General features: G+C 45.3%; 2 protein-coding genes across 3 annotated transcripts; one reads left to right on the forward strand and one right to left on the reverse strand.

The window, feature by feature from the left end:
• Positions 1–2,038: 2,038 nt before the first annotated feature.
• On the reverse strand, positions 2,039–17,062 carry DARS2 (aspartyl-tRNA synthetase 2, mitochondrial). 2 transcript variants are annotated; one of them, XM_064664261.1, is made up of 17 exons: positions 16,867–17,061; positions 15,484–15,583; positions 13,898–13,964; positions 13,549–13,650; positions 12,257–12,352; positions 11,403–11,526; positions 10,729–10,775; positions 9,901–10,007; positions 9,021–9,090; positions 8,369–8,548; positions 7,888–7,995; positions 6,657–6,719; positions 6,331–6,483; positions 5,283–5,501; positions 4,202–4,312; positions 3,910–3,985; positions 2,039–2,956 (listed from the first exon to the last, which is right to left on the reverse strand). In XM_064664261.1, exons 1-17 carry the CDS (start codon positions 16,934–16,936, stop codon positions 2,769–2,771), a joined length of 1,881 nt encoding a protein of 626 aa, XP_064520331.1. In that variant the 5' UTR covers positions 16,937–17,061; the 3' UTR covers positions 2,039–2,768. The 2 variants fall into 2 exon arrangements, with proteins under 2 accessions (XP_064520331.1, XP_064520332.1); XM_064664262.1 differs by lacking the exons at positions 2,039–2,956; positions 3,910–3,985; positions 4,202–4,312 and having other exon boundaries at positions 5,343–5,501; positions 6,305–6,483; positions 16,867–17,062.
• On the forward strand, positions 17,056–20,402 carry CENPL (centromere protein L). The gene is made up of 4 exons (XM_064664276.1): positions 17,056–17,295; positions 17,440–17,691; positions 18,647–19,189; positions 20,089–20,402. Exons 1-4 carry the CDS (start codon positions 17,071–17,073, stop codon positions 20,158–20,160), a joined length of 1,092 nt encoding a protein of 363 aa, XP_064520346.1. The 5' UTR covers positions 17,056–17,070; the 3' UTR covers positions 20,161–20,402.
• Positions 20,403–21,581: the final 1,179 nt, after the last annotated feature.

The raw sequence follows: 21,581 nt of genomic DNA on the forward strand, positions 1-21,581 counted from the left end.
TTTCACAATGCCCTATAAAACAACAACAAAAAAATTAATATCCTCTTTGTGGCAACATTCACACAACACTGGCAAACTCACACACTTGTCTTGTAAGCCACCTTCATTCACAAGTCCAAGCACAAATGGCTTGCACGGATTTGGGACTCATCTTTTCCACTGACCTAATTGTGGCAGGACGGCAGCAGCTCCGACAACGTGTTTTGTTGGATTTTCCCCCCTGTAGCTGTGTCACACACTTATAACTGCAGTGAGTCCTTAATATAGCAGTGGGTAAACAAACACCACACAAAGCAGCTTGCACAAGAGGGACGTGGAGGGCTCGGAGACAGCTCCCTCACATGTTTTAACGAGTGCTCACAAAAAGAATGTTCCAGGCAGTGTTACATTTCTGCCTAAGCCTCTTAGAGCATCACTTTCCCTTCGAACGCTTGATAATCCTAATTTGGGACTTGTCAGAGGTAAACAGCATTTGCCTTTGCAAACAGGTACTAACCAAGCGACACAGTACCCCTCATTTCACAATTAAAAAGCCAATGTCAGCACATTATGTTCACAGTTACTATAAATAATAGCCGGGGGGGAGCAAAGAACTTTTCAGAGTAACTTATCTCCTATATTCTGTGACCTCAAACAAGCTTCTGATATTCCTGCTTTGGCAACACAGATGATCCTCATGCAAATTCCATGCAAATCTTAATCACACTACCAGTAAAGAAACTAAATAACAAAATTCAGCATCTTCTAAACCAGCAGTCTGAATATAACACAGAGCCTGTAGTGGCTTTATTTCATATCACCACTAACAAGGGAATGAAAATGTCTGGTATAACTGTCATAGGGTGGCTCTCCTCTTTGCAAAAGCAATAACAAAAAACAAATTGCTTTTAGAATCATAGAATGGCCTGAGTTGGAAGGGACCCACAAGGATCACAGCTTAACATGGATCTGCTTAGAAATCCGTTTTCTCTCCGAAAACTGATCCTCACTCCACTACTGACAGCTTCTCCTCAGGGAAAAAAAAAAAAGAGGTAAACTAAAGGTGAATTAACTTCAAGATAAGAATGAATACCTGATACAAGGTAAAAATGAAGGAATTCAGCATTTGGCTAGAATGAATGTGAACACAAATCCAGGATTGTTTTAAATAACATTTAACCATTCTTTGAGACCGAAAATAACAATGATACCATGAGATAAGAGAGGATTTAAGTTTTCTTTTACTCCATAATTTTATAACCTGGAAAGCAGCAGCAAGTCAGCTCTACTGTCACTTCTCTATGGATGACACTCAAAAAAACCCCAATCTTAAGAAAAGCCACCTCCCTTATTGATTCTTATCAACAGGACAGTACAGTATTTAAAAAACAACAGTATGCATCACCATGCCATGTTATCCCACAGTTAGCAGATAACCCTTGGAGCAGACCAGGAGTTGACAGAATCTACAGGACAGGCTCTCCAGCAGAAGGCTGGAGCTCCATATCAGCTCAGCCAAGAATTGCAGTCTTCCTTCTGTCCTCATGCACTTCCTCTGGCCTGTGTCTCCCCCTGTCCTTCCCAGGTGGGACACAGTAGCTTTTGCTTTTCTTCCTTCGCACGATCTTCTGATCTTAATCAAGTAATCTCTTCCTTCCCTTTTCCTCAGCTTCCTGAACTCCCTCCTTTCCTCCTGCCAGTTTTCTGCTTTCTCCAGCCTAAACACAGAGTGGAGAACACCCACTGGAGTGCCTCTGCTTGCTGTACACACACTGCAGAGCAGAGCTGAGTGGCCTGGTCACCTAGGATGCTGTTCACTCCTGCACTGTGGATGCTCTGGTGTGGGACAGAGATGAACACTTACTTGGGAGGAATGTGCTGCTGCATCACTCACCACTGTAGCAGGGGGTTTGCAGCACCAGGCAGAACTCACACAAGACTGGCAACCCTGCTGTGCTGCCAGAGATTTCTTGTCATCTCCTGGAGGGATCAGGGGTGCCCAGGAAAAAGTAGCAGCTTACTCTTGTACAGAAAGCCCAAAGGTATGCTCAGCCAAAACCACATTGCCAGGTAAACTTTATTTATAAACATACAAACTCCCGAATTACTGTGCTGGAAAGCACAGGGACCACAGGCCCCAAAGACAGACCATCACCTCTTTGACAAGTATTACAAGGACAACTGTTGCAAACATTGATGCTTCTCTCCCTCTCCTTTGAAGGGAGAACACAGCTGAACATGAACTCCCCATAGCAAAGTTCTGCATGATCTTGTACCCTCCAATATGAGACAAGTTGCTGATTGCACTGAAGTTTTGCTGTGCAGTGTCCAGAGCTCTTGGCCCAGCACAGCTTTATTGTCACAGTGCTCAGCTGACATGATTTAATGATTATCAGGAACACAAACTGTCCTGCCAGGGAAGCTATCTCCTCCAGATGGGAGGAGAAATACTTGACAAGGGACATGTTAAAAGTGGGGATTGGAAAAAAATCAGATTCCATCTTCCCTCTAATGACACCCTAAACCAAACAGTCTCAATGTCCTATTCTAAAATTATATTCTTTTCTTTTGCTTTTCTACTTCTCCTTCCAATTACCACCCAAAGCTGAATTCCTGTCAGGGAGTCCTCATATCTACTTCCCATTCAATCCTGAAACTGCCACAGTACAGTGGGGTTGGACTGTCCCCCACCCTGCCACAACAGCAGGGTGACATTTTCTGAACTGAATCCATTTAGTGGCTGTAACCACCTCCGGTTACACAGAGCAGCTTACATCACTGGCTTTAAGTTAGTTTTTCTTTGCCTCTTTTTCTTCAAGAGGCCAGGAAACCTGGATGTGATAGGGCTCTAGTTCTTCTGGAGTGACATAGTCTGGAGCATTGGCCATCAGGTCTCGTCCCCTGAAGGATTTTGGAAATGCAATGACATCTCGGATACTTGGAGCGTCAACGATGAGAGAGATCAGCCTGTCAAGTCCTAGAAGAAGATGACAAATTAGTGAACCACTTTGAGTTATGGCTCTATATTACTTCCTCTGAGTCAGAAAAATCAGAAAGATTGAGTAGGTAATATTACTGAGCTTGAAGAAAAAGAGTGAAGCAAATAAGGGGAAAAAAAATTACTCTCAACCGGTAGCAGAGGAACAGACTTGCCTCGAGAGCAGAAATGCCGACCAAAATAAAGCCTTTCAATATTACACAAAGTTCTGCAACGACAGAGACACTGTCTTTGCAAACACAGCATAACAAAATTGGGGCAGCTAAGCGGCAGGACACTGTCAGGGCTCTGCCTGACCGCTCAGAGCTCTTGGTCAACCAGTTCGGAAGGATTACAGCAACCGGGAGGAATTCAAAAAGAACAAGAGCCTCTGGGTGTCTGGATGGAGGGAAGTCACACTGAGAGACCACAGGTTAAAATGCCACCTTTGTTTTTTGTAGGCACTTTTGTTTGTTTTGGCATGTGTGGGGAGGGTGTTGTTGGTTGGTTGGCTGGGGGTTTTTCCCTCTTTTATTAAACCTCAAACTTGCAGCGTTCTAGGAAAAAAGATCCTGACATTATCTGAATTGGTGAGCAAAACAGGTAAGGGAGAAGGGAAGTGAGACTGAAGCAGAGGGCAAGGCTGTGAAACACAAAGTACCCTGCTGTCCCAGGCCTCCAGGCATGAAGTACAGGGACCCCACTCTGGATGCACAGGAATAAGAACAAAGATGACCTAATCTTGGTGACTAGACCTCTGTTTCCTTCCCCAAAGCTGCTGCAGAGGTGGAAGCCCCGTGTAAGCCCAGTGTTACCAGGCAGATGTGCCAAAATCAACACCTGAACAGCCACCTCCATCAGGAGGAGACAAGGCTTTTCCTAACAAGCTTGTTCCTGGGGTCTAGTATGCTAAAAAAAGGGCACAACACACCTGCATCTGGAGAGCTACTTACCTAAAGCAATCCCTCCATGAGGGGGAGCTCCTAATTCCAAAGCCTCAAGCAGATGGGAAAGCACCTCGGAATCCTCCTGCAAAATTACCCAAGTGTCACTGGACAAGCAATGCTCTTCCTATCAGCAACACAAGATGAAGATATAATTAAATCATCCATTGCTCAGGGCTAGGAGTTATGTTTCTTTATCTGAGAAGCACATGAGTGTTTCTTTCAGAATACTAAATTAACATTTAAACTAATTAGTCCTTTAAATCTCCAAGAGAACATTAGAGACATCTGTAGGTGTTACCTTCAGCACTTTCTCCAGCACAAAACGTTGTTGTTCTGCACTGTGAATTCTGATGGAGCCACCTCCAACCTCATTGCCATTCAGCACGAGGTCGTAGTGCTGGCTACGGACCTGCAGAGAGGAATGAACAGGCACCTCAGCGAGGCTGGGGCACAGCTGCATCCAACAACAACCTGCACAACAATGGCCAACACTCTGGGAATGAAGCCATGAAACACTACAATGCTGGTCTCTCGGGGTTATGCTGCAGTTCAGGTACCAGTCCTGCTGGAGGCATGGATTGCCTCTGACAGACGTGGAAACAGCCCAAATCCTTTTGTAGGGACTGATCAAAACCTGAAGCAAATCGGATGGGTCAGAATATAAAGACTTCTCACCTTAGACAACTGTTTCCTATAAGCTCCTTTTGTCAGGGGCACACATGGATACTGCCACTCAGAGCAATGGGAAAGCCATCTCTTCCAAACAGACACGTACAAGATCACAGAATGGCTTGGGTTAGAAGGGACTTTAATGATGATCTTGTTCCAACCCCCTGCCACAGGCAGAGGATACATTCCACCAGACCAGGTTGCTCCAAGCCCCATCCAACCTGGCCTTGAACACTTCCAGGGATGCCCCAGGGATGGGGCAGCTACAGCTTCTTTGGGCAACCTGTGCCAGGGCCTCACCGACCTCACAGGGAAGAATTTCTTCCTAATATCCAATTTAAATCTACCCTCTTTCAGCTTAAAGCCACTTCCCCTTGTCCTATCACTGCTTGCCCTTACAAAACATCCATCTCCAGCTCTCTCGTAGCTCATTTCGGCACTGGAAAGGGCTTTAATGTCTCCCTGGAGCTTTCTCGTCTCCATGCAGAACAACTCTAGCTCCTTCAACCTGTCCTCATAGCACAGGTGCTCCAACCCTTTGATCATCCTAATGGCCTCCTCTGGACTCATTCCAACAGATCTATGTCTTCCTTGTGCAGTCAATTCCATGAAACAACATCTCTTTTTATACTAAAACCAGCTGCCACTTGCCTAGTTGTCCACGTGAGTTGCTGTAAAAGAGCCAGCACGGCAGGCATGAAGTTACTTACCTTTGTGGGATCAGAATGGAGGAGGCTGGCATCTGAAGGATGTGGGGCAGTGAAGGGGTGATGAGCAGATTCCAGTTCAGTGGGATTCTCGGCCTTTGGGAGGAAAAGGGGGAAATCCACCACCCACAGAAAGTGAAAAGCCGTAGGATCACGGAGTGCCAGCCCAGCTGCCTCGAGGAGGCTGGCACTCAACAACCGCAGGCTTCCTAACGCAGAGCACTGCAACAGAGAAGGGAGAGCATGAGACAGGGCAACTTTACCATCAGGGAAGTCACTCAAACACCAACCAGGCAAAGAGAATGTTTCATAAAGGCAGCATCAATTGTAATGCATTGTTGCCTTAAACACTTCTGCCTTGTATTTTGAAATATATCCCCTTCCTGCTGAGGTGGCAGCAGCTCCAGGGTTTGAAAAAGAAACAAGTAAGGAGCCTGAAAGTCCATTTTCTTCCAACTCTTCCCTCTTTGCAGAACTTTTTTAGACTAACCTCAAGCTCCACACGTGGATTAACTGGAGGAGCACATGTAAGTTCTACACTTTGCAGACAGAGAAATGAAGGCACAGAGACAGAGTGTACAACAAAATTCTGGCTATCAAGCAGAGCACAATACCTTGTAATAGAACAATGTCTGGAAGGCAAAATCTGCTGGCAAGAAGGGTAGGGACAGAATTTCCCATCAGTGCTGCTAATAAGTCACCCACTTATGGGAGACAAAATTACCTAGTTGACCTTGTTTTCCAATCTGCTTGATGCTTTAAAAATTAAGTTAAGGTGAAGGAAAAGGAGGCACTGATTTGTTGCAGGGTGGTTTTTTTTTTATATTTCAGCCTTCATTTCAGTTACAATGCTCTCCCAGAATCTGACTGGGGGCAATAAAAATAATAGGTACATTTCATGCTTTATTTGCTGTTGCTATAGCTTCTGCTCCAGAGAAACAGAAAATTAGACGATGACCTATTTAAATAATAAGAAGAATCAGACTAAGGTCAGATAACATCATCATCAGCAACACTCAACTCACACAGCCAGCCAAGAAATGCCTCCTACCACTTGCTTGTGTTCACCAGCTGCCAGCAGCACCACATCATCCACCTGCATGTTCAGTGCTTGGATAAGCTCCAGCTGCTGCTTCTCACCAAGAAACTTGGTAAGCAGGGACTTCAAGCTCCCATCAGGCCTGCGGATAATTTCCATGATTTCCTGAAGAACGATAAAGAGTATGTTCAGTGCAGTGCTGCCCTCTCTTGCCCTGAAGCATCACATGGTCAGGCACTGACTCTCAGCTATTAAAAACTGCTCCTCTACCTTCCTTTGCCCTTAAACACACTTTGTCATTCACCCATTCCAATAACTCAGCAGCATTTCTGTCTCACCTGGTTAAACTGGGATTTTGCAGACTCCTTTAATGACTCCAAGTCTTTATTTTTAAGATACCTCTGGGGAAAGAACAAGAGAGGACAGTAAAGATCAGCAAAATCCATGAAAAGCTTGATTAGGACTCAAATTACTATGTTTCCAAACTTCTCAAATTCTTTTGCTTCTAGTACAAGTTCTTATGAGGGCTGTGGAACAGGGCAGGGCCCACAGCACTGGGCTGTAGCTGGGCGTCTTCTCCAAGGGCTCCTTTCAGGAAGAGATCCCTCTAGGTGTACAGACAAATGTACCTGGTCAGCAGGGTCAGATCATACCAACTAAGTGCCTCCAGCCTGCAGAAAGCAGGTTACACCACCACACTGTTGATGGGGAAGGCAGAGCTCAATTTGGAGGAACAGAGAGAAACCAACTGGGCTGACTCTCACATGCAACGAAACACAGTAAATGAGGACCTGAATCCAGATCTTAATTTTTTTCATCTACTCTAGTGTTCAGAAAGGCTTAAGATTCCACTTCTGTGTTGCTCAAACGCACACCTCAGTGCCCTCTGGTGGGAAGCCACTAACTTGCACTTTGTGTTAAAATGGAGTCCCAAGAGAAACCAGGAAGTCCTATTCCCAAAATAAAACTCATTATTTACTGGATTTATTTTTTCCATACTGTTCAAGCTACAAAGATGCCCACAGCCAGAATTAAATCTGCTTCCCTGCCAAAATATCTGGCTGTGTCAAACAATCTTCTACATCTATTGTCAGCCTTGGATTTGGTCCGTGACATCCTCAAAATAAGACACGAACTGTGCCCACAAATGCAGCTAAACGAAACATGAGAAGGACTTCTAACCTCCTGACCTTTCTCTGCCTAGCCCAGAGCTGTGCCATACCCAGCCCTGTTTCAATCTCTTGCCACAAGGCACAATATATTACTGAGATGCACATCAAAAGGCCGACAAAAAGCAAGGTGAAACCCCAAGAGGATTCCCTATCCTCAAAGGATCTTGCAGCTCCATTCTCTTCTTCCCCTTCCTAAGGATAATATAGTCTTCCCATCACCTGATCATCTCCATTCTAACACCACTCAGTGCAACCTGACATTGATTACAACCAATCCCAAGTTCCCTGAAGGACAGCAGAAACAGCAAGGAACATTTCCATACTAACAAAGAAATTCAGATTGGCATTCTATTTATTTCACATAAACCACAAGCAGGAACGTCAAAGCATCACTTACCACTCCCTGAGGGATACAAATGGCTCTGATGGTGCCACGTGGGTAACTGAGTGCATTCTGCACAAACTGAATGTCTGACAGTCGTAAAACATCACTGATATCCACTATCTGAGAAAGGACAGATGGAAAAAAGCCTTAGTAGTAGGAACATGAAGCAAAAGTCTTGTACCTGTGTCTTAACACCTTCCACACTAGTCCCTTTTAGGAGCTTTTGCTCCTAAAACACTCAAGATGCATTGCTTCCTGACAACACATTATCTTGAAAATAAAATTTTATTCGAACATATGTTTTCTACAGTCAACTAATCAACCTCACTCTTCTCCAAGAGATGATTACCTGTACAAAGGGGCCTGATGGGACAGACTCCTTGGGTAAATTACAGCACTCAGAACTCCAGCCAATCATGATTACATGATGTAAAGATTATTAAAACGCTAACAAAAAGGAAAAGCTGCAAGTTTCCAGTGGGCAAACCCTCACCTTCATACCAAAGCGAGTGTCTGGTTTATCAGTCCCATACTCAGCCAGTGCCTCCTCATATGTCATGGAAGGGAAAGGAGTTGTAATGGAGCCTCTTTCCTCAGGCCAGGAATATTGCAGGAGGCCCTCTATCAGTCTCTGGATCCCAGCTTGATCTACAAATGACATCTCTATATCTATCTTAAAACAGGGAACAAGAGGGGGAATTCAACATTAGCTATAGGTTTTGCTTTCACACTGCAACTTGTAGAAATTCCTGAGCACAAAGGCGGCAAAACAAGAAGCAATACATGACATGACATCACAGCACAATTGCATTAGGCTGGGGATGGGATTATGATCTCCCTACAGCCTGATGACTCAGGAAACCACCTCCTCAGAGAGCCCAATGAGGTAATGACAAGACATAAGAAGCAGCCTTGAATGAACCAGGCTAACTCTGCCTGGGATCTCAAGGCTGAGGAATGGGATGCCTGACCCAGCAGGACAGAAAGAGATTGCATCATCAAGCACAAAGGGCTGTGTCTGTGAAACATGCACCAAACAACTCTGTACCCCCCCAAGCAGCACCAGACTAGCACAAACCAAGCCTTCAGAGGGGGAAACAGCTAAAAAAGCCATTTGGGCTGAGGCAGCAGCACGAGCTGGTTACCTGTGTGAATTCAGGCTGCCTGTCAGGCCGTGAACCCTCATCTCGGTAGCAGCGAGCAACCTGGAAGTACCTGCAACAGCACTATTACTTAGATAACAATTTAAAGTACCCCAAATTACAGCCACAATCAATATTGTGGCTATAGAATTGATCATAAAAAAGAGAATGAGGGGGGAAAAAAAAAGAACAGAGAGAGTGTTCTGTTCCCTTTGCAGCAGACGATCTTTGTTCTCATCCCTTGAAAAGCATGACATTTTGAGTGGCAGCAACTGCATCAGCAACTGTACCCATCTCCAACCATGTCTTCCAGAGGCATGTGGAGGCTGCCAGGCAAGCTGGTCCCCAACAGCACTACACTCAACTCTTTTTCACCTCCCTCTCTACTAACAGCCATGCAAAATTCACAGACAAGACCTGGCCTGCAGTTCGCTGTGTGAAGAACCGTCTCCCTCTCCTTCACTTTTATCTGGAGAAGAAAGCCCAGTTAAAAACTTGGTACTAGAGCACCCCGAGAACATGCTTGCCCTGTCTCAGTTATGCTCAGCAGCCCAGTCTTGTCTCAATTAGTTCTGTAGGTTACTCTTGGAGAGGCTTTTTTCACACACTGCATTTTCCACCCTTGAGGCAGGCTGTGCTTCAGATCAGGTTTGCTATTAAAGCAGCAGTGAAGATTTCAGCCTTCCAACAGGATACATTTCCTCTGACTGGAAGGGCAAAAAGCCTGGCCTAGCTGGAAAGTGTCAAGTACTTAAGGACTCCTCTTCAAAACACAAAACCCTGGGCAGTAAGTTTTTTGGGGGAAGTACCTAAAATTTCACAGATCAAAGCAAGCCAACCCTGGACAGGACATGCACAGAACAGCACTCCAAGAAACTCTCACCTGTCCAGGCCTCCAACCATGAGGAGCTGCTTGAACTGCTGAGGACTCTGTGGCAGGGAGTAGAACTTGCCTGCTTCCCTTGAGGGCACAAGGAATTCTTTGGCTCCCTAAGCATCAGAAAGAAAATTGACAGAGTTCAACAAGTAAGTGGCCCCAATTCTTGACAGAGCACAGACTGGAAGTGCAAGGGGAAAGGACCTACTTCCCCATTATGAAATCCCACCTGTGAGGAAATGGATGTTTGTACATTACACTTAAAATCTGTTAACCAACTTGGTCCAAAGTATCCCAAAGGAGAGAGAATTCTCCACCTCCTGGTCTGAGAGACTAATGCATAATACATGGGTAATACCCCACCCAAGACAGGGGTTTAAATGCAAGAACTCCACATTTGCTGCATCAACAATTCCTCAGCTACAGCTCTCTTCTCTGTGACTATTTTTGAAGTGAAAGAAAGGAACATAAATTCAGAAATTAAATTTACTTGAGTATGACAACTGCAATAACCTACTGGTTAAGAGATAAATGCTGGGAAGACAGTGCTTTAAGGAAGTTTTTTGGTTTTATAATCCCAGGACAGACTTGCATCCAACACACGCTCTACAAGACAGAAGCTTTACTCATCTGAAGGTTCAAAACTAAGACACAAGTTTTCACCTCTCCCCTTTCTATCCCTTTACTTTTAAAAGGATCCACAGATCATATCAGAAGTTAAAAGAGCTGTTACTTAGTGAGGGAACAGCAACGAAGGCTGGGTGGCAATTGACAAAAATTCCACCATGAACTGCCTGTGCAGCTGCAGGAGGCCAAAAAGCATCACATACATACCCCAGGGGTTCTTTTAAAGAGCGTTGGAGTTTCTACATCCACGAACCCTGGAACAAACACAAGCTTCAGACATGGAATATGCTGAGAGCAGGAAGAACTAATATGACAGAGTAAGCTAGAGTAGGGTCAGTCAGCCAAATAGGTCATCTAGCACACCATGGAGCCTCCAAAATTTACAGGCTGCTGCTTCTAAGAATAATTCCTGTAATGACAGATTTAAAGGCTCTGAGCTACCCTGATGTCCTGCCAGAACTGTTGATGACAGAGGACTCCAAACAGGCTGAAAAATTGTTCATTCTCTATCCGTTCTGAAACAGGCATTGCTTTTCCAAAAAGGTGTCTGTGTTTAAAATAAGCAAAAGCCCTAAAACAGATCCATCCCTCTGACATGCCTCAATTGGGTGACCAAACGAGGGAAACTACTTGCAAAGGACCATTTCTCACTGGAATCAGCTAATTTGAAACAACTGGTTTGCAGCATGCCAAGAGATTTCAACATTGTTCTTCAGGCCTGGCAACAACCCTCTGAAGACCCCAGCACAAGCAGACATGTCCTTACTAAGTGGGACCAGTTTGGAGTAGCTGGCTGGGATTTCTCCCAGCAACAGGAAACAGCAGAAAGGAGAGTTAAAAATGTTCTTTGCTGCACACTGTTGCTCAAGTACATGTCTCACCATGGAGGTTGCACAGATACTCCCTCATCCTCATCACCACCCGTGACCTCAGCCGCAGGTTGTGCTGCAGCTGGAGGCTGCGCAAGTCCAGGTAGCGATACTGCATCCGTAAGGCCTCCGACTTCTGGGGAGGAGAGAGAATTGGGATTCAGAGACAAGACTCAAACTGCATGTCCCATGCAGCTGCTCCTAAAGACACAGGAAAAAAGGGAGAAGCTAAAAAGGAACGCTGCTCAATTGCCACAAACCAACCACCGCCTGCAACCTACACAAGCATCCACCGCAGAGTGTTTTCATGCAGAACAATCACTGTAAAAAACAAAACCAAACTGCCCAGAGAAGCTGTGGCTGCCCCATCCCTGGAAGTGTTCAAGGCCAGGCTGGATGGGGCTCTGAGCAACCTGGACTAGTGGAAGGTGTCCCTGCCCATGGCAGGTGGTCAGAATGAGATGATCTTTATTAAGGTCCCTTCCAACCCAAACCATTTTTTGATTCCAGAATTCAAAAAAAAACAGACATTTGCCATGATAAGAGCTGCCTCTTTTGTTTCAAACTCAAAGAAAAAGCCAGCATAGCCCCATTCTTTCACTCTTCCCTTTACTATCAGTTTTTACACTGACATTTTGAAATCTGGAATCATTCAAGCCTTGTTTTCTGCTTTGCTTTTAGAAATACATCCTCATAGGAAAAAAGGAGCATCTCTATTCTAAATATCATCATTTCCCCAAAGTGAAGCTGGGAGAACCAGACTAAGCTCTCAGATGTTTTGCCATCAACACAGGCAAATTCCCAATTTATTGAAAAGCCACCACTTTGGGGGGGGAAAAAAAAGAAAAGAAAAAAAGAACAGACACCTTGATAAAATCCTTGATTTCAAAAGGCAGCTTCTTGCAGAAGTTCAGGATCTCTGCAGTCTCTGCTTTCACTTCAATATCCCCTGTTGGCATTTTCTGGAGCACAAAGGCAAGAAAAAAATTAAACCTCAAAACAATTGGACAAAGGTATTTCACAGATGGTCGAAGGGAAAAAAGAAATCATGTGATTATCTTCCCTGCCTTCTAACACAGTATATAACTCAGAGAGCTTCTCTCAAGGACAGATTTCTCCTAGGTTTCCCTTCTGCTCAGAAAAACACAAGTCACCTCACCAAAGATGGCAGGTTCTTTCCCAGGAGCATACTGGTCTCTCCAAGAAACACAATTACTTTTCCTGTGCCTTCTCCTCAAAGGACATGCTGAGCAGAGGGAAGTCAGGCTCAGCCCTTTCTAGGGCACACACATTTGAACAAAGTACAACCAATCAGTACCATTAACTTCAGAAGAACCCCACAATGTGTGTTTCAGTGTACATTAGCAGAAGCCCTTAATACAAGTCAAAAAAGGCAAATTGTGAGGAACTTCTCAGAACTTCCAGTTCTGAACACCAGTTCTCAGAACTAGTCTTCTCTTTCTTTGATCCCAAGGGAGAGCAGGCAGCTTCCCTCACGTAGCACTGAGGCACAGCAAAGTTCATTTGATCCTGCAGAACTCTTGCTATTTACCAGGAGAAAGTACATACAACCTTCCAACAAAATGATATGTGAATAAAAGAAATAAAGGCATTGCTTGAAGCCTGGATGCTTCCTGGACATCTGCAAGTGGTCAGAGCAAAAAGTTATGATCATAAATCTAGATTCTCTTTTTAGACCATGGTGATATGTACAATCCTGAGAGATTAACCAACAGTTGATTATGATCAGAGCTGAGGAATACACAACTTTAAAAAATTAATCAGCCTCTGTTGAGGTTGAATGAGAACAGCAAAATCTATTCTGAGTAAGAAACAGGTCATCACACACTGTGGAACTTGCAAGGACAGTATTTATTTTTAAGAAAGTTCTCACTCACACTTTGAAAGCCTGGAAAAGCCAGCCATCATCCTTGCAAAGAGCTGGGATGCAGTTTAATTTGTGGGTGCCTGCAATGTGCTTTGAGGTTCTCCTAAGTTACAAGTCATAGCAGCTATTTCACCTCACATTATCTGAGGATAGGCTGTCACACACCTAGAACCCATGGCAATGCTATGACACAAACACAGCCATAAAAGAACACATCCAGTGTTCTTTTCCACAAGGAAAAAAACCCCTGAGAGACCCCACCATCCTCACCGGATTCTCCTGCCCCGGCGGCCGAGGGGACACGATTCCAGTCACTCTCACCACAGACTCCACTGGGGCATTAGACAGGAGGTCCTTCACGTGGGAATGTGCCTGCAAGGAGATGTCAAAGTCTCACAGAAATTCAAAGGACAGGGCAAATGCACCTCATTTCTTGACGGCCCATTTGAATCCAAAATCACTCTCAAGCCAGGGGAAACAGCACTAATGTTTCTGTTGCACTTAAACCTCCTTGTGAGTCTGGGTCTGACCAAGCACTTGGTTCTGCTCTCTGTGTCTGCTGGACCCAAGCTACCAAAGGCAAAACAAAAACACAGACTCACATTGTGGTAGCACTTACCTCATCCTGTGGAATGATGATCTGGGTCAGTCCCTGGAAATCCCTCAAAACCAGAAACAGGCCTTGTCTGATCCATGAAAAACACAAAAGGGAAAACAGTTTTTTCACAAATTTAGTAGTTTCTACTTTTTAAAGCACATGGCAACGGGCTGCTTTCTGAACCTCGTGACTCATCTCAAAGCACTTCCAGGTGCTCAACATACAGACACTTTTCCCACACCTGAACCTAACTTCAACAAATTGTTTCAGATTGTGACCGGCCACAAACAGTGTGCAAATAACCAGGAGAGGCAGGATTTTAACTTGAACGTTAATCCACACTGAGCAGGGATTCCGGACACGTGCATTTTCCTGCTGGGAAACATCATTCAGCTAAACACAATTAAATGAGCAATAAAGCTAAAGGTCACATGGATTTAAAAAAAAAAAAAATCCAATCATAAGGCAAGAAGGTCCCATAAAAAGTTCCACACTGCTAAACCCAGAATCATAAATCTCTTCAGCTACAGCAGAGATAGCTGCCATTGTACTTTATCAAAAAACTGTCAAATGGAAAATGCTCTGGCTGTCCTTAAAAACAAGATCACAACAATCACATTACAATACTCCTAATTCTGTTTCCTGGATCCCCATCTACAATTGTTCAGAGATGAGATGCTTGGGACTTCCTAAAATAAAAAAAAAAAAATAATCCATGCAGATCATCATTGGAGGACAATGCTGGACAAAAACCAGCCTCTCTGGGCTGTGAAATACAAAAAGGCAACTTCTGACAAATTAACTTCATCCAAGCCACAGGATCTATCTCCATGGCACAAGCACACAGCCACGAACAGGACATTTTGGGGCACTGTCCACATTTTTCACCTAACATTTATAAAATGTTCAACTCCATTAGGAGAGATTATATCACACCACCTACAGCAAACTATTGGAATTCACATTCCACCCTCTGTTTACTACCTTTTCTTAATACTTTTTAAGAAAATCTTGCATTCTTTAAATATGCTTCATTAGATGCTGGGATTGAAAAGACAAACATCATCATTTGCTTGAAATTTAAGGAATCTATATAAAAGAAGTTGTAGAATCATGGAATGGTTTGGGTTGGAAAGGACCTTAAAGTTCATCTCATTCCAACCCCCTGCCATGGGCAGGGAGATCTCCCACTATCCCAGGTTGCTCAGAGCCTCATCCAACCTGGCCTTGGACACTTCTAGGGATGGGGCAGCCACAGCTTCTCTGGGCAACCTGTGCCAGGGCCTCCCCACCCTCACAGGGAAGTTATTTGCTCACTGCTGTAAGAATTGCTATAAATAAGCTATTTCTTCATTTCCCTCCTATACAACAACAGTAATTCTTTACTGCTTTACAGTGTTGCAGTGAGGATAAATTAATATCTGTATCTAACTCTGCAAATTGAAATACTGATCTGACTTTTTTCTCAACTGGTTTAATCACTTCAAAAGGAAGCACGGTAGGACATGAAAAGATAACTTGAGGCATAAAAAGCAGGGTGTGAATCCAGCCCTAGTGCATACACTGGACAAATAATCATCTCCATTTTCACTGTGGTTTGCATTTACCTTTGATACTGAATCCATCCATACAGGGTCACCTTCTGTCCCACGTGAGCTGAACGCAGCTCTCCACACGTGTTGGTCCGAACGACAAAACTGTTAAAGTCTTGAATAAAAATAACAAAACCTCTCATGGCTTTTGCAGACGAGTGAGACAGAACAGTTAGACAGCTTCCCCTCCCAAAACAATTCAGACATATACAGAGAAATTACTTCATATATATCTGCAATAAGATACCAAGACATAAATATTAAGTGAGGCTAGTCCAAACATATTTTAAATGGGATTATTTCTGTTTCTCAGTCAAACTTTCACACAGAAATCTGAACACAGCCTTGCTGCAAACTGTTGCCCTGCAAAGTTCAGGCACAAGAGAAGGAAAAGCCACAGGCAGATCAGTCCTGAGGGATGCTGCCAATTCCACATTCAAATACAGAATAACAGAACAGTTTGGGTTAATGTTAAAGATCGTTTAGTTCCAATCCCCTGTCTAATTGGACACCTTCCACTAGACCAGGTTGCTCAGAGCCCCATCCAGCCTGGCCTTGAACACTTCCAGGGATGGGGCAGTCACAGCTTCTCTGGGCAACCTGTGCCAGGGCCTCACCACCCTCAAAGGCAGGAATTTTTTCCTACTACCTAATCTAAACCTGCCCTCCTTGAGTTTAAAGCCACTGCCCCTTGTGCTGCCACTGCAGCTCCTGATGAAGAGAAGACACAGCACCAAGGGGGCTTGACAAGCCAAGACTGAAACATGCATGAACCAGACGCCCACCGTGCCTGTGTAAATTGAAGTTTCCTGCCTGCAACTACTGGGAAAAGGCCTGAACCAGGATTACAGAAGGCCTCGCACAGCCCCCAGTGTGCCTGTAACCACGGCTTAAGGCATAAAACCAAGCACACTGTTTACAGAATGTGAAAGAGGTCCTGCTCGCAAGAAGTCGGAAGGATGCCATTACCTAGACTATATAAATAATTACATGAGCCAATCTTGCTGCCTTCATCACAGCCTTTACAATTAAGAGTAAAGGAGGGTTTGTTTTCCAGCTATTACCTCAGGCATTCAGCCACCCCTGCTGTTTACAAACTGCTTGCTGCAGAGGATAGGCGGTCAAGAACCAAAGTAAAAGCTCAGAAAAAAAACTAGACTTAATTGGTCTTGATGTACTTGGAATCGCGATTCACGTTGCGACGCCAAACAGAAACACGATTTAGAGAAGACACTTACTAAAGCGATACAGGCAAAATAACTTATCGCAAGTGTGATATTAAACGAGTGTGTGGACTACCCTGACCTGTGTCCCGGGGAGAAAAAGCACACTGAAACTCCCCGAGGGGAGAAAAGGACACCCCAAACCTCCGGGATGAGACAAGCGCTCCTTCCTCACCTGGTGCCGCGGGGGCAGAGACAGCGGCCGCCCGGTGCAGCGCCCGCGCCAGCAGCCGGGGAAGGGCCATCCCGCGGCTGCACCTGAGCCAGAAACACGGGAGCACCGCCACGGGCCTGCGGGAGGCTTAAAATGAGGACACGGGAGAGGAAACCACGCCCGCGCCGCCGCCTCTTCCTTCCCTCCCTCCTGCCCGTCCCAAAGATGGCGTCGGGGGCGCGCCCCGCGCGCGCGGGGGCTGACGGGAGGCGGGTTCGAACGGCGGCGGCGGCCATGGCGGCCATGGCGGTGGAGTCTGCGGAGGACGGGGCGGCACGGACCCTGCCCAGCCTCGGGCGCCTCTCCCGGGGCCTGCCCTTCGGACGGGCCTACGGTCGCCTCGGCAACAGCCCCAGCGGCCGCCTCATCCTGCCGGCGCCGCTCTCACAGGTACGGCCGGGACGCTGAGGCGGGGGAAGCGGCGGCGGCGGCACCTCCCCGTCTCCCCCGCTTCCCCTCCCTTGTGCCCTCAGCCGCGCCGCCCCGCTCGCGAAACACATTTTAACGGTATTGCCTTTTTTTCTCCTGCCCTAGGAAAGCGGGGATCCGCAGAGAACAGCGCTCCTCCTGCGCAAAGCCTGGACGCTGTACAGCGTGACCCCCCTGTACCGCTTCTGCCGCGGCCGCCTCAGGGACTACGCGCGGCTGCTGGGCGCCTTCATCGCCGCCGAGAGGCAGAAGGGGCTGGCGGTGGAGGTGGGCGTCGAGCTGGACATCAAAGTGGCTCTGTCCAGCCTTCCCGAGCTCCAGGGCAGCGAGCAGGACCAGCCTGCCGTCCTTGTGCAGGTAAGGGGCCCGCCCGGCGGCTTTGGTGATCGAGGTTTGCGTGTCACGAGTTGTTTTTACCGTCGTGAAACCCTTTCTAAAAAAAAGAAACCACCGGAAAACTTAAGTCCTAGCTGTATGGAGTAACTACTGTAGCATCCACTGAGATTGAATGAAACTGAGTCCCGTCTATTTTTTAAATGGAACAGAGCATCGCAGTCTTAAGCTGCACCAGGGTTGGACACTAGGAGGAATTTCTTCACATAAAAGGGGATTAGACATTGGAACGGGCTGCCCAGGACAGTGGTGGAGTCGCTGTCCTTGGAGGTGTTTAAGGAGAGACTGGACGTGGTCTAGTTGACGAGGTGGTGTTCAGACACAGGTTGGACTCAGTGATCTCAGAGGTCTTTTCCAACCCAATTGATCCTGTGGTTCTGTGATCTCCTAAGCAACGCATACAGTTAATTGCAACTTTAAGTTCAACTCCTCAACAGGATCAGAGCAAGACTATACAGAGCAATCTTTGTCTTATGTTTTAGTTCAGCAGTCAATTTACTGCCAGAACTCGGGTTATTTAGTGTCCTGGGTAAAGCTGATATAATCCCTCCTGGCCACAGCTCAAGTCTAATTAATATTTCTGAAATGCTTTGCCCCAAGTCAAATGTGCTACTGAAATGTCAAGTTCATTGTGGCAGTGCTTGTAGGATGTACCTCTTTGGAATTAAGCATCATAAACTCAGATTGCAGCACTGTTCCTAAGGAAGTTAAAAATGCTTTTTCCACTGTTTTCAACATAACTGCACTCAACTTTCAGGGATGTGATGGACAGACTGAATAACTGTATGTGTTTTACAGAAAACAGTGTTGCATGCGAGGTCCTGAGAAAAAAAACACTTGAAACTGTAAAACTGTTGGCTAAAAAAAAAAAAGTCATACTTGCTCTGTAGTATTTAAATGCTTCTTCTCCCCATCCCAGCTTTCTTCGAGGTCACAAGCTTCCTCCAAAAACTCAGAAGACAAGATCCTGTGGTCGGGCTGTTTCTGCTGCGTGTATGGAGATGATCTTTCCGAGAACATGCCAGAGGACTTCACCTGTTTACCTCTGTTCCTGGCGAACGGGGCCGAGAGTTACATGTCTGTTGTTGGAAACTGGTTCCAGAAGACTTTTGACTGCATCTTCCGCCGTCTGGCCATCAGCCCCTTCAGCCTCACCTGGATGGTGGCCATGTGGACTGGGTGCAAAGTGGACAAAGCTACCTCTGCCGTGGAACTCGTCTTCTCTGTCCCCCGCCTGCCCCAGCCTCTGGACATTTCATATGCCATCCACCCAGAGGATGCTAAAGCCCTGTGGGACACCATCCAAAAAACTCCGGGGGAGATCACTCAGGAAGAAGTGGATGTCTTCATGGACTGCCTTTACTCCCACTTCCACAGGCACTTTAAGATCCACCTGTCAGCCACAAAACTGGTGAAGGTTTCTACAGCGATTGCCTCGGCACACTGTGATGGGATTGTTAAGGTGAGGCTTTAAGTAGCAGGTTGTCCTAATGCTGGCCAAATAAAATAGCTGTACCTGAAGGCTTCACGCTTCTTTTGCATGGTTTCCTACAAGAAGTTGATAAGCTCTTAAGCTTTTACTAGTCATACTCAGTTCTGAAGTTGGGACAGCTGTCAGGACAGTATTTTACTACTGTGTTGCAGCAGAAGCTACTAGTCTTGGACCAGAAATAGGTGTGTTAGCTGTGGTACGAACAGGAAAGTTTCTTTGGCTATAAAGAACTTTTTTTTGGACTTAAAAAGATACCAAATTTAATCCAAAACCTTTAAAAAAAGTTCACTAGCTTTCTAATATTGTAGTTATTAAGACACAGACAGAAGACTCCTTCACGTGTAACCCTTTTCATAAAGATGCTGGTCTTCCTATAGATATCCACATAACATCCTTCAAACCATTGAGAATAAATCCTTTGCAATAATTTCTTCTGAGTTAAAGAACAGTTTGTGTAAATGCAGTTGCTTGAACTTAGCCTGTCTATGATGTGCTCTTGGTAGGGCAACTGCAAACCACTGAATGTTAGTGTTACATTGCTTGTAACTGTAGTAGCTTAAAAGTGGCTGAAACAACTTTTTATGTTGCAGGCAGGTAAACACAAGATATCTCAGGCTTTCTGTACAAGGGTGCTCTTGTGGAATGGGTGTTGTGTAAATTCGGCCATGGCTTTTCAAAGTGGGGATAGAGTTCACATCATATATATATATATTCAGGGAAAATAGGGTGATCCTGGGATACCTTGCAAACAGCAACAGAGCAGCTGACTCAGCACAGGAAGCACTTGGTAGTTGGCTTCCAAGCCTTTGAGGGTGTGGAAATCTGGCAATGGCAATTTTTTTTATCATGCCTTTTTTTTTTTCTTGCAGATGCTACACAGCCAATATCTCTCTGGAGTGCTGATGCTACTGACAGAACTCGCAATCTCTCAGATACAGTGAGAGCCATTTCAGCGACTCTTCAGGCTACAAAGGCTTCCTGTCGAACGATGAGTGCTGGGAAACCAACAGGAAACTCACTCCTGCAGCATCTTCTTTCCCCTCATGTTGGTTGTCCAAAGCTGGACTGTACCTCCTGCCCTTGGCTCCATAACAAGCTGTAACTCCATGCCATGCACAGCGAAGACAAGCGGACATTTTTCCCTAAAGAAGGGCTGCAGTACAAACTTGTGATAGTTCCTGAGCACCTTTGTTTTATCAGAGTCACTCTGTTCATTTATGTTTAGGAGACAAACTCTGCAAATTCTTGATGCAACTTACTGACAGGTGTTTCTGTTGTTTCAAAGGGCAAGTTGGTTTTCTCTTACCTAGACAGCCTAAGCTACACAGACCTTAGCCTTAGCTAAACTGTGATTACTCTTGGGCTAGTCTAAATGCAAAGTTCAGCACACCTGGAAAAGGGTGAATGCTCTACAATCCAGGGCAGAAAAATCCAGGTTTCTAGCTCCCTTTGTAGGCCACTTGGCCATAGTAATAGCATTCATATACATTCCAGTTGTCTAAGACTAACAGCTGCCTTGTGTCCAGCCTGTTGGTCCTCTCAGATGAATTAATACATAGGAGAGTGAGGTCTGTAGATAGGCTTTGCATGGTGTTTGTATCTTGGATGTGATCCTGTAGGCCAGAGAGCTCTCAGGGTTAGAGTTGTGTGCTAAAATTTTATATTGGATCTGTCTCTTCCAGAGCAGCTAAGAGTTCACAGGACTAGTGCACAGTGCCTAGCTAGAGATTAAAGGGGCAGAAAGGAAGCAGTACCTGCTAAGTCTTAGGATTTTTGTAATATAGTACTAAAGAAATAAAATATTTTCCATCTTTTGCACATAGACTGGTCTTAAGGAAGGACCACCTATGCCTAATTAAACATATCCTTGCATGGTGCTTATTTCCAACTATAGCTTACCTGACTAAACCACCACTTGTTACCTTTTGTGAGCAGCAAAATTTCAAGTCTAGTTTCTTGCTTCACACTTGTGCAGCATCTCTAGGCGCTGATGATTTGTGCTGTGACCTTCTCCCTAAATAGGGGTGCAAGTTTCCTTTCTTTTCCCAATGTAAAACTGCCTCACATGACATAACTGCATGCTTAGTTCCTAACCTATTTCCAGAATTAGACAAAGAAACATGCACTTGTGTTTAGATTCTTTACTTAAGGAAGATGGATTATTTTTGCATGTCAAGGCTGCAGCCTGTGGTAACTCTTACCCTGGTCGAAGCAGCTAAATGATCTTCTGAAGATCCTGACAGCTCAGCAGCTGCTTTAAATTATCACTTCTAGTGCTTTGGTTTCGTTCTTATGAAATATCTTAGACAAAGTTTGCTATCTGGAGTCAGAAGAGCACTGGACAAAGGAGTACAAGGTGTCA

The sequence above is a fragment of the Pseudopipra pipra genome, chromosome 9 (assembly GCF_036250125.1).
Source record: "Pseudopipra pipra isolate bDixPip1 chromosome 9, bDixPip1.hap1, whole genome shotgun sequence".
Classification (NCBI taxonomy): Eukaryota; Metazoa; Chordata; class Aves; order Passeriformes; family Pipridae; genus Pseudopipra; species Pseudopipra pipra.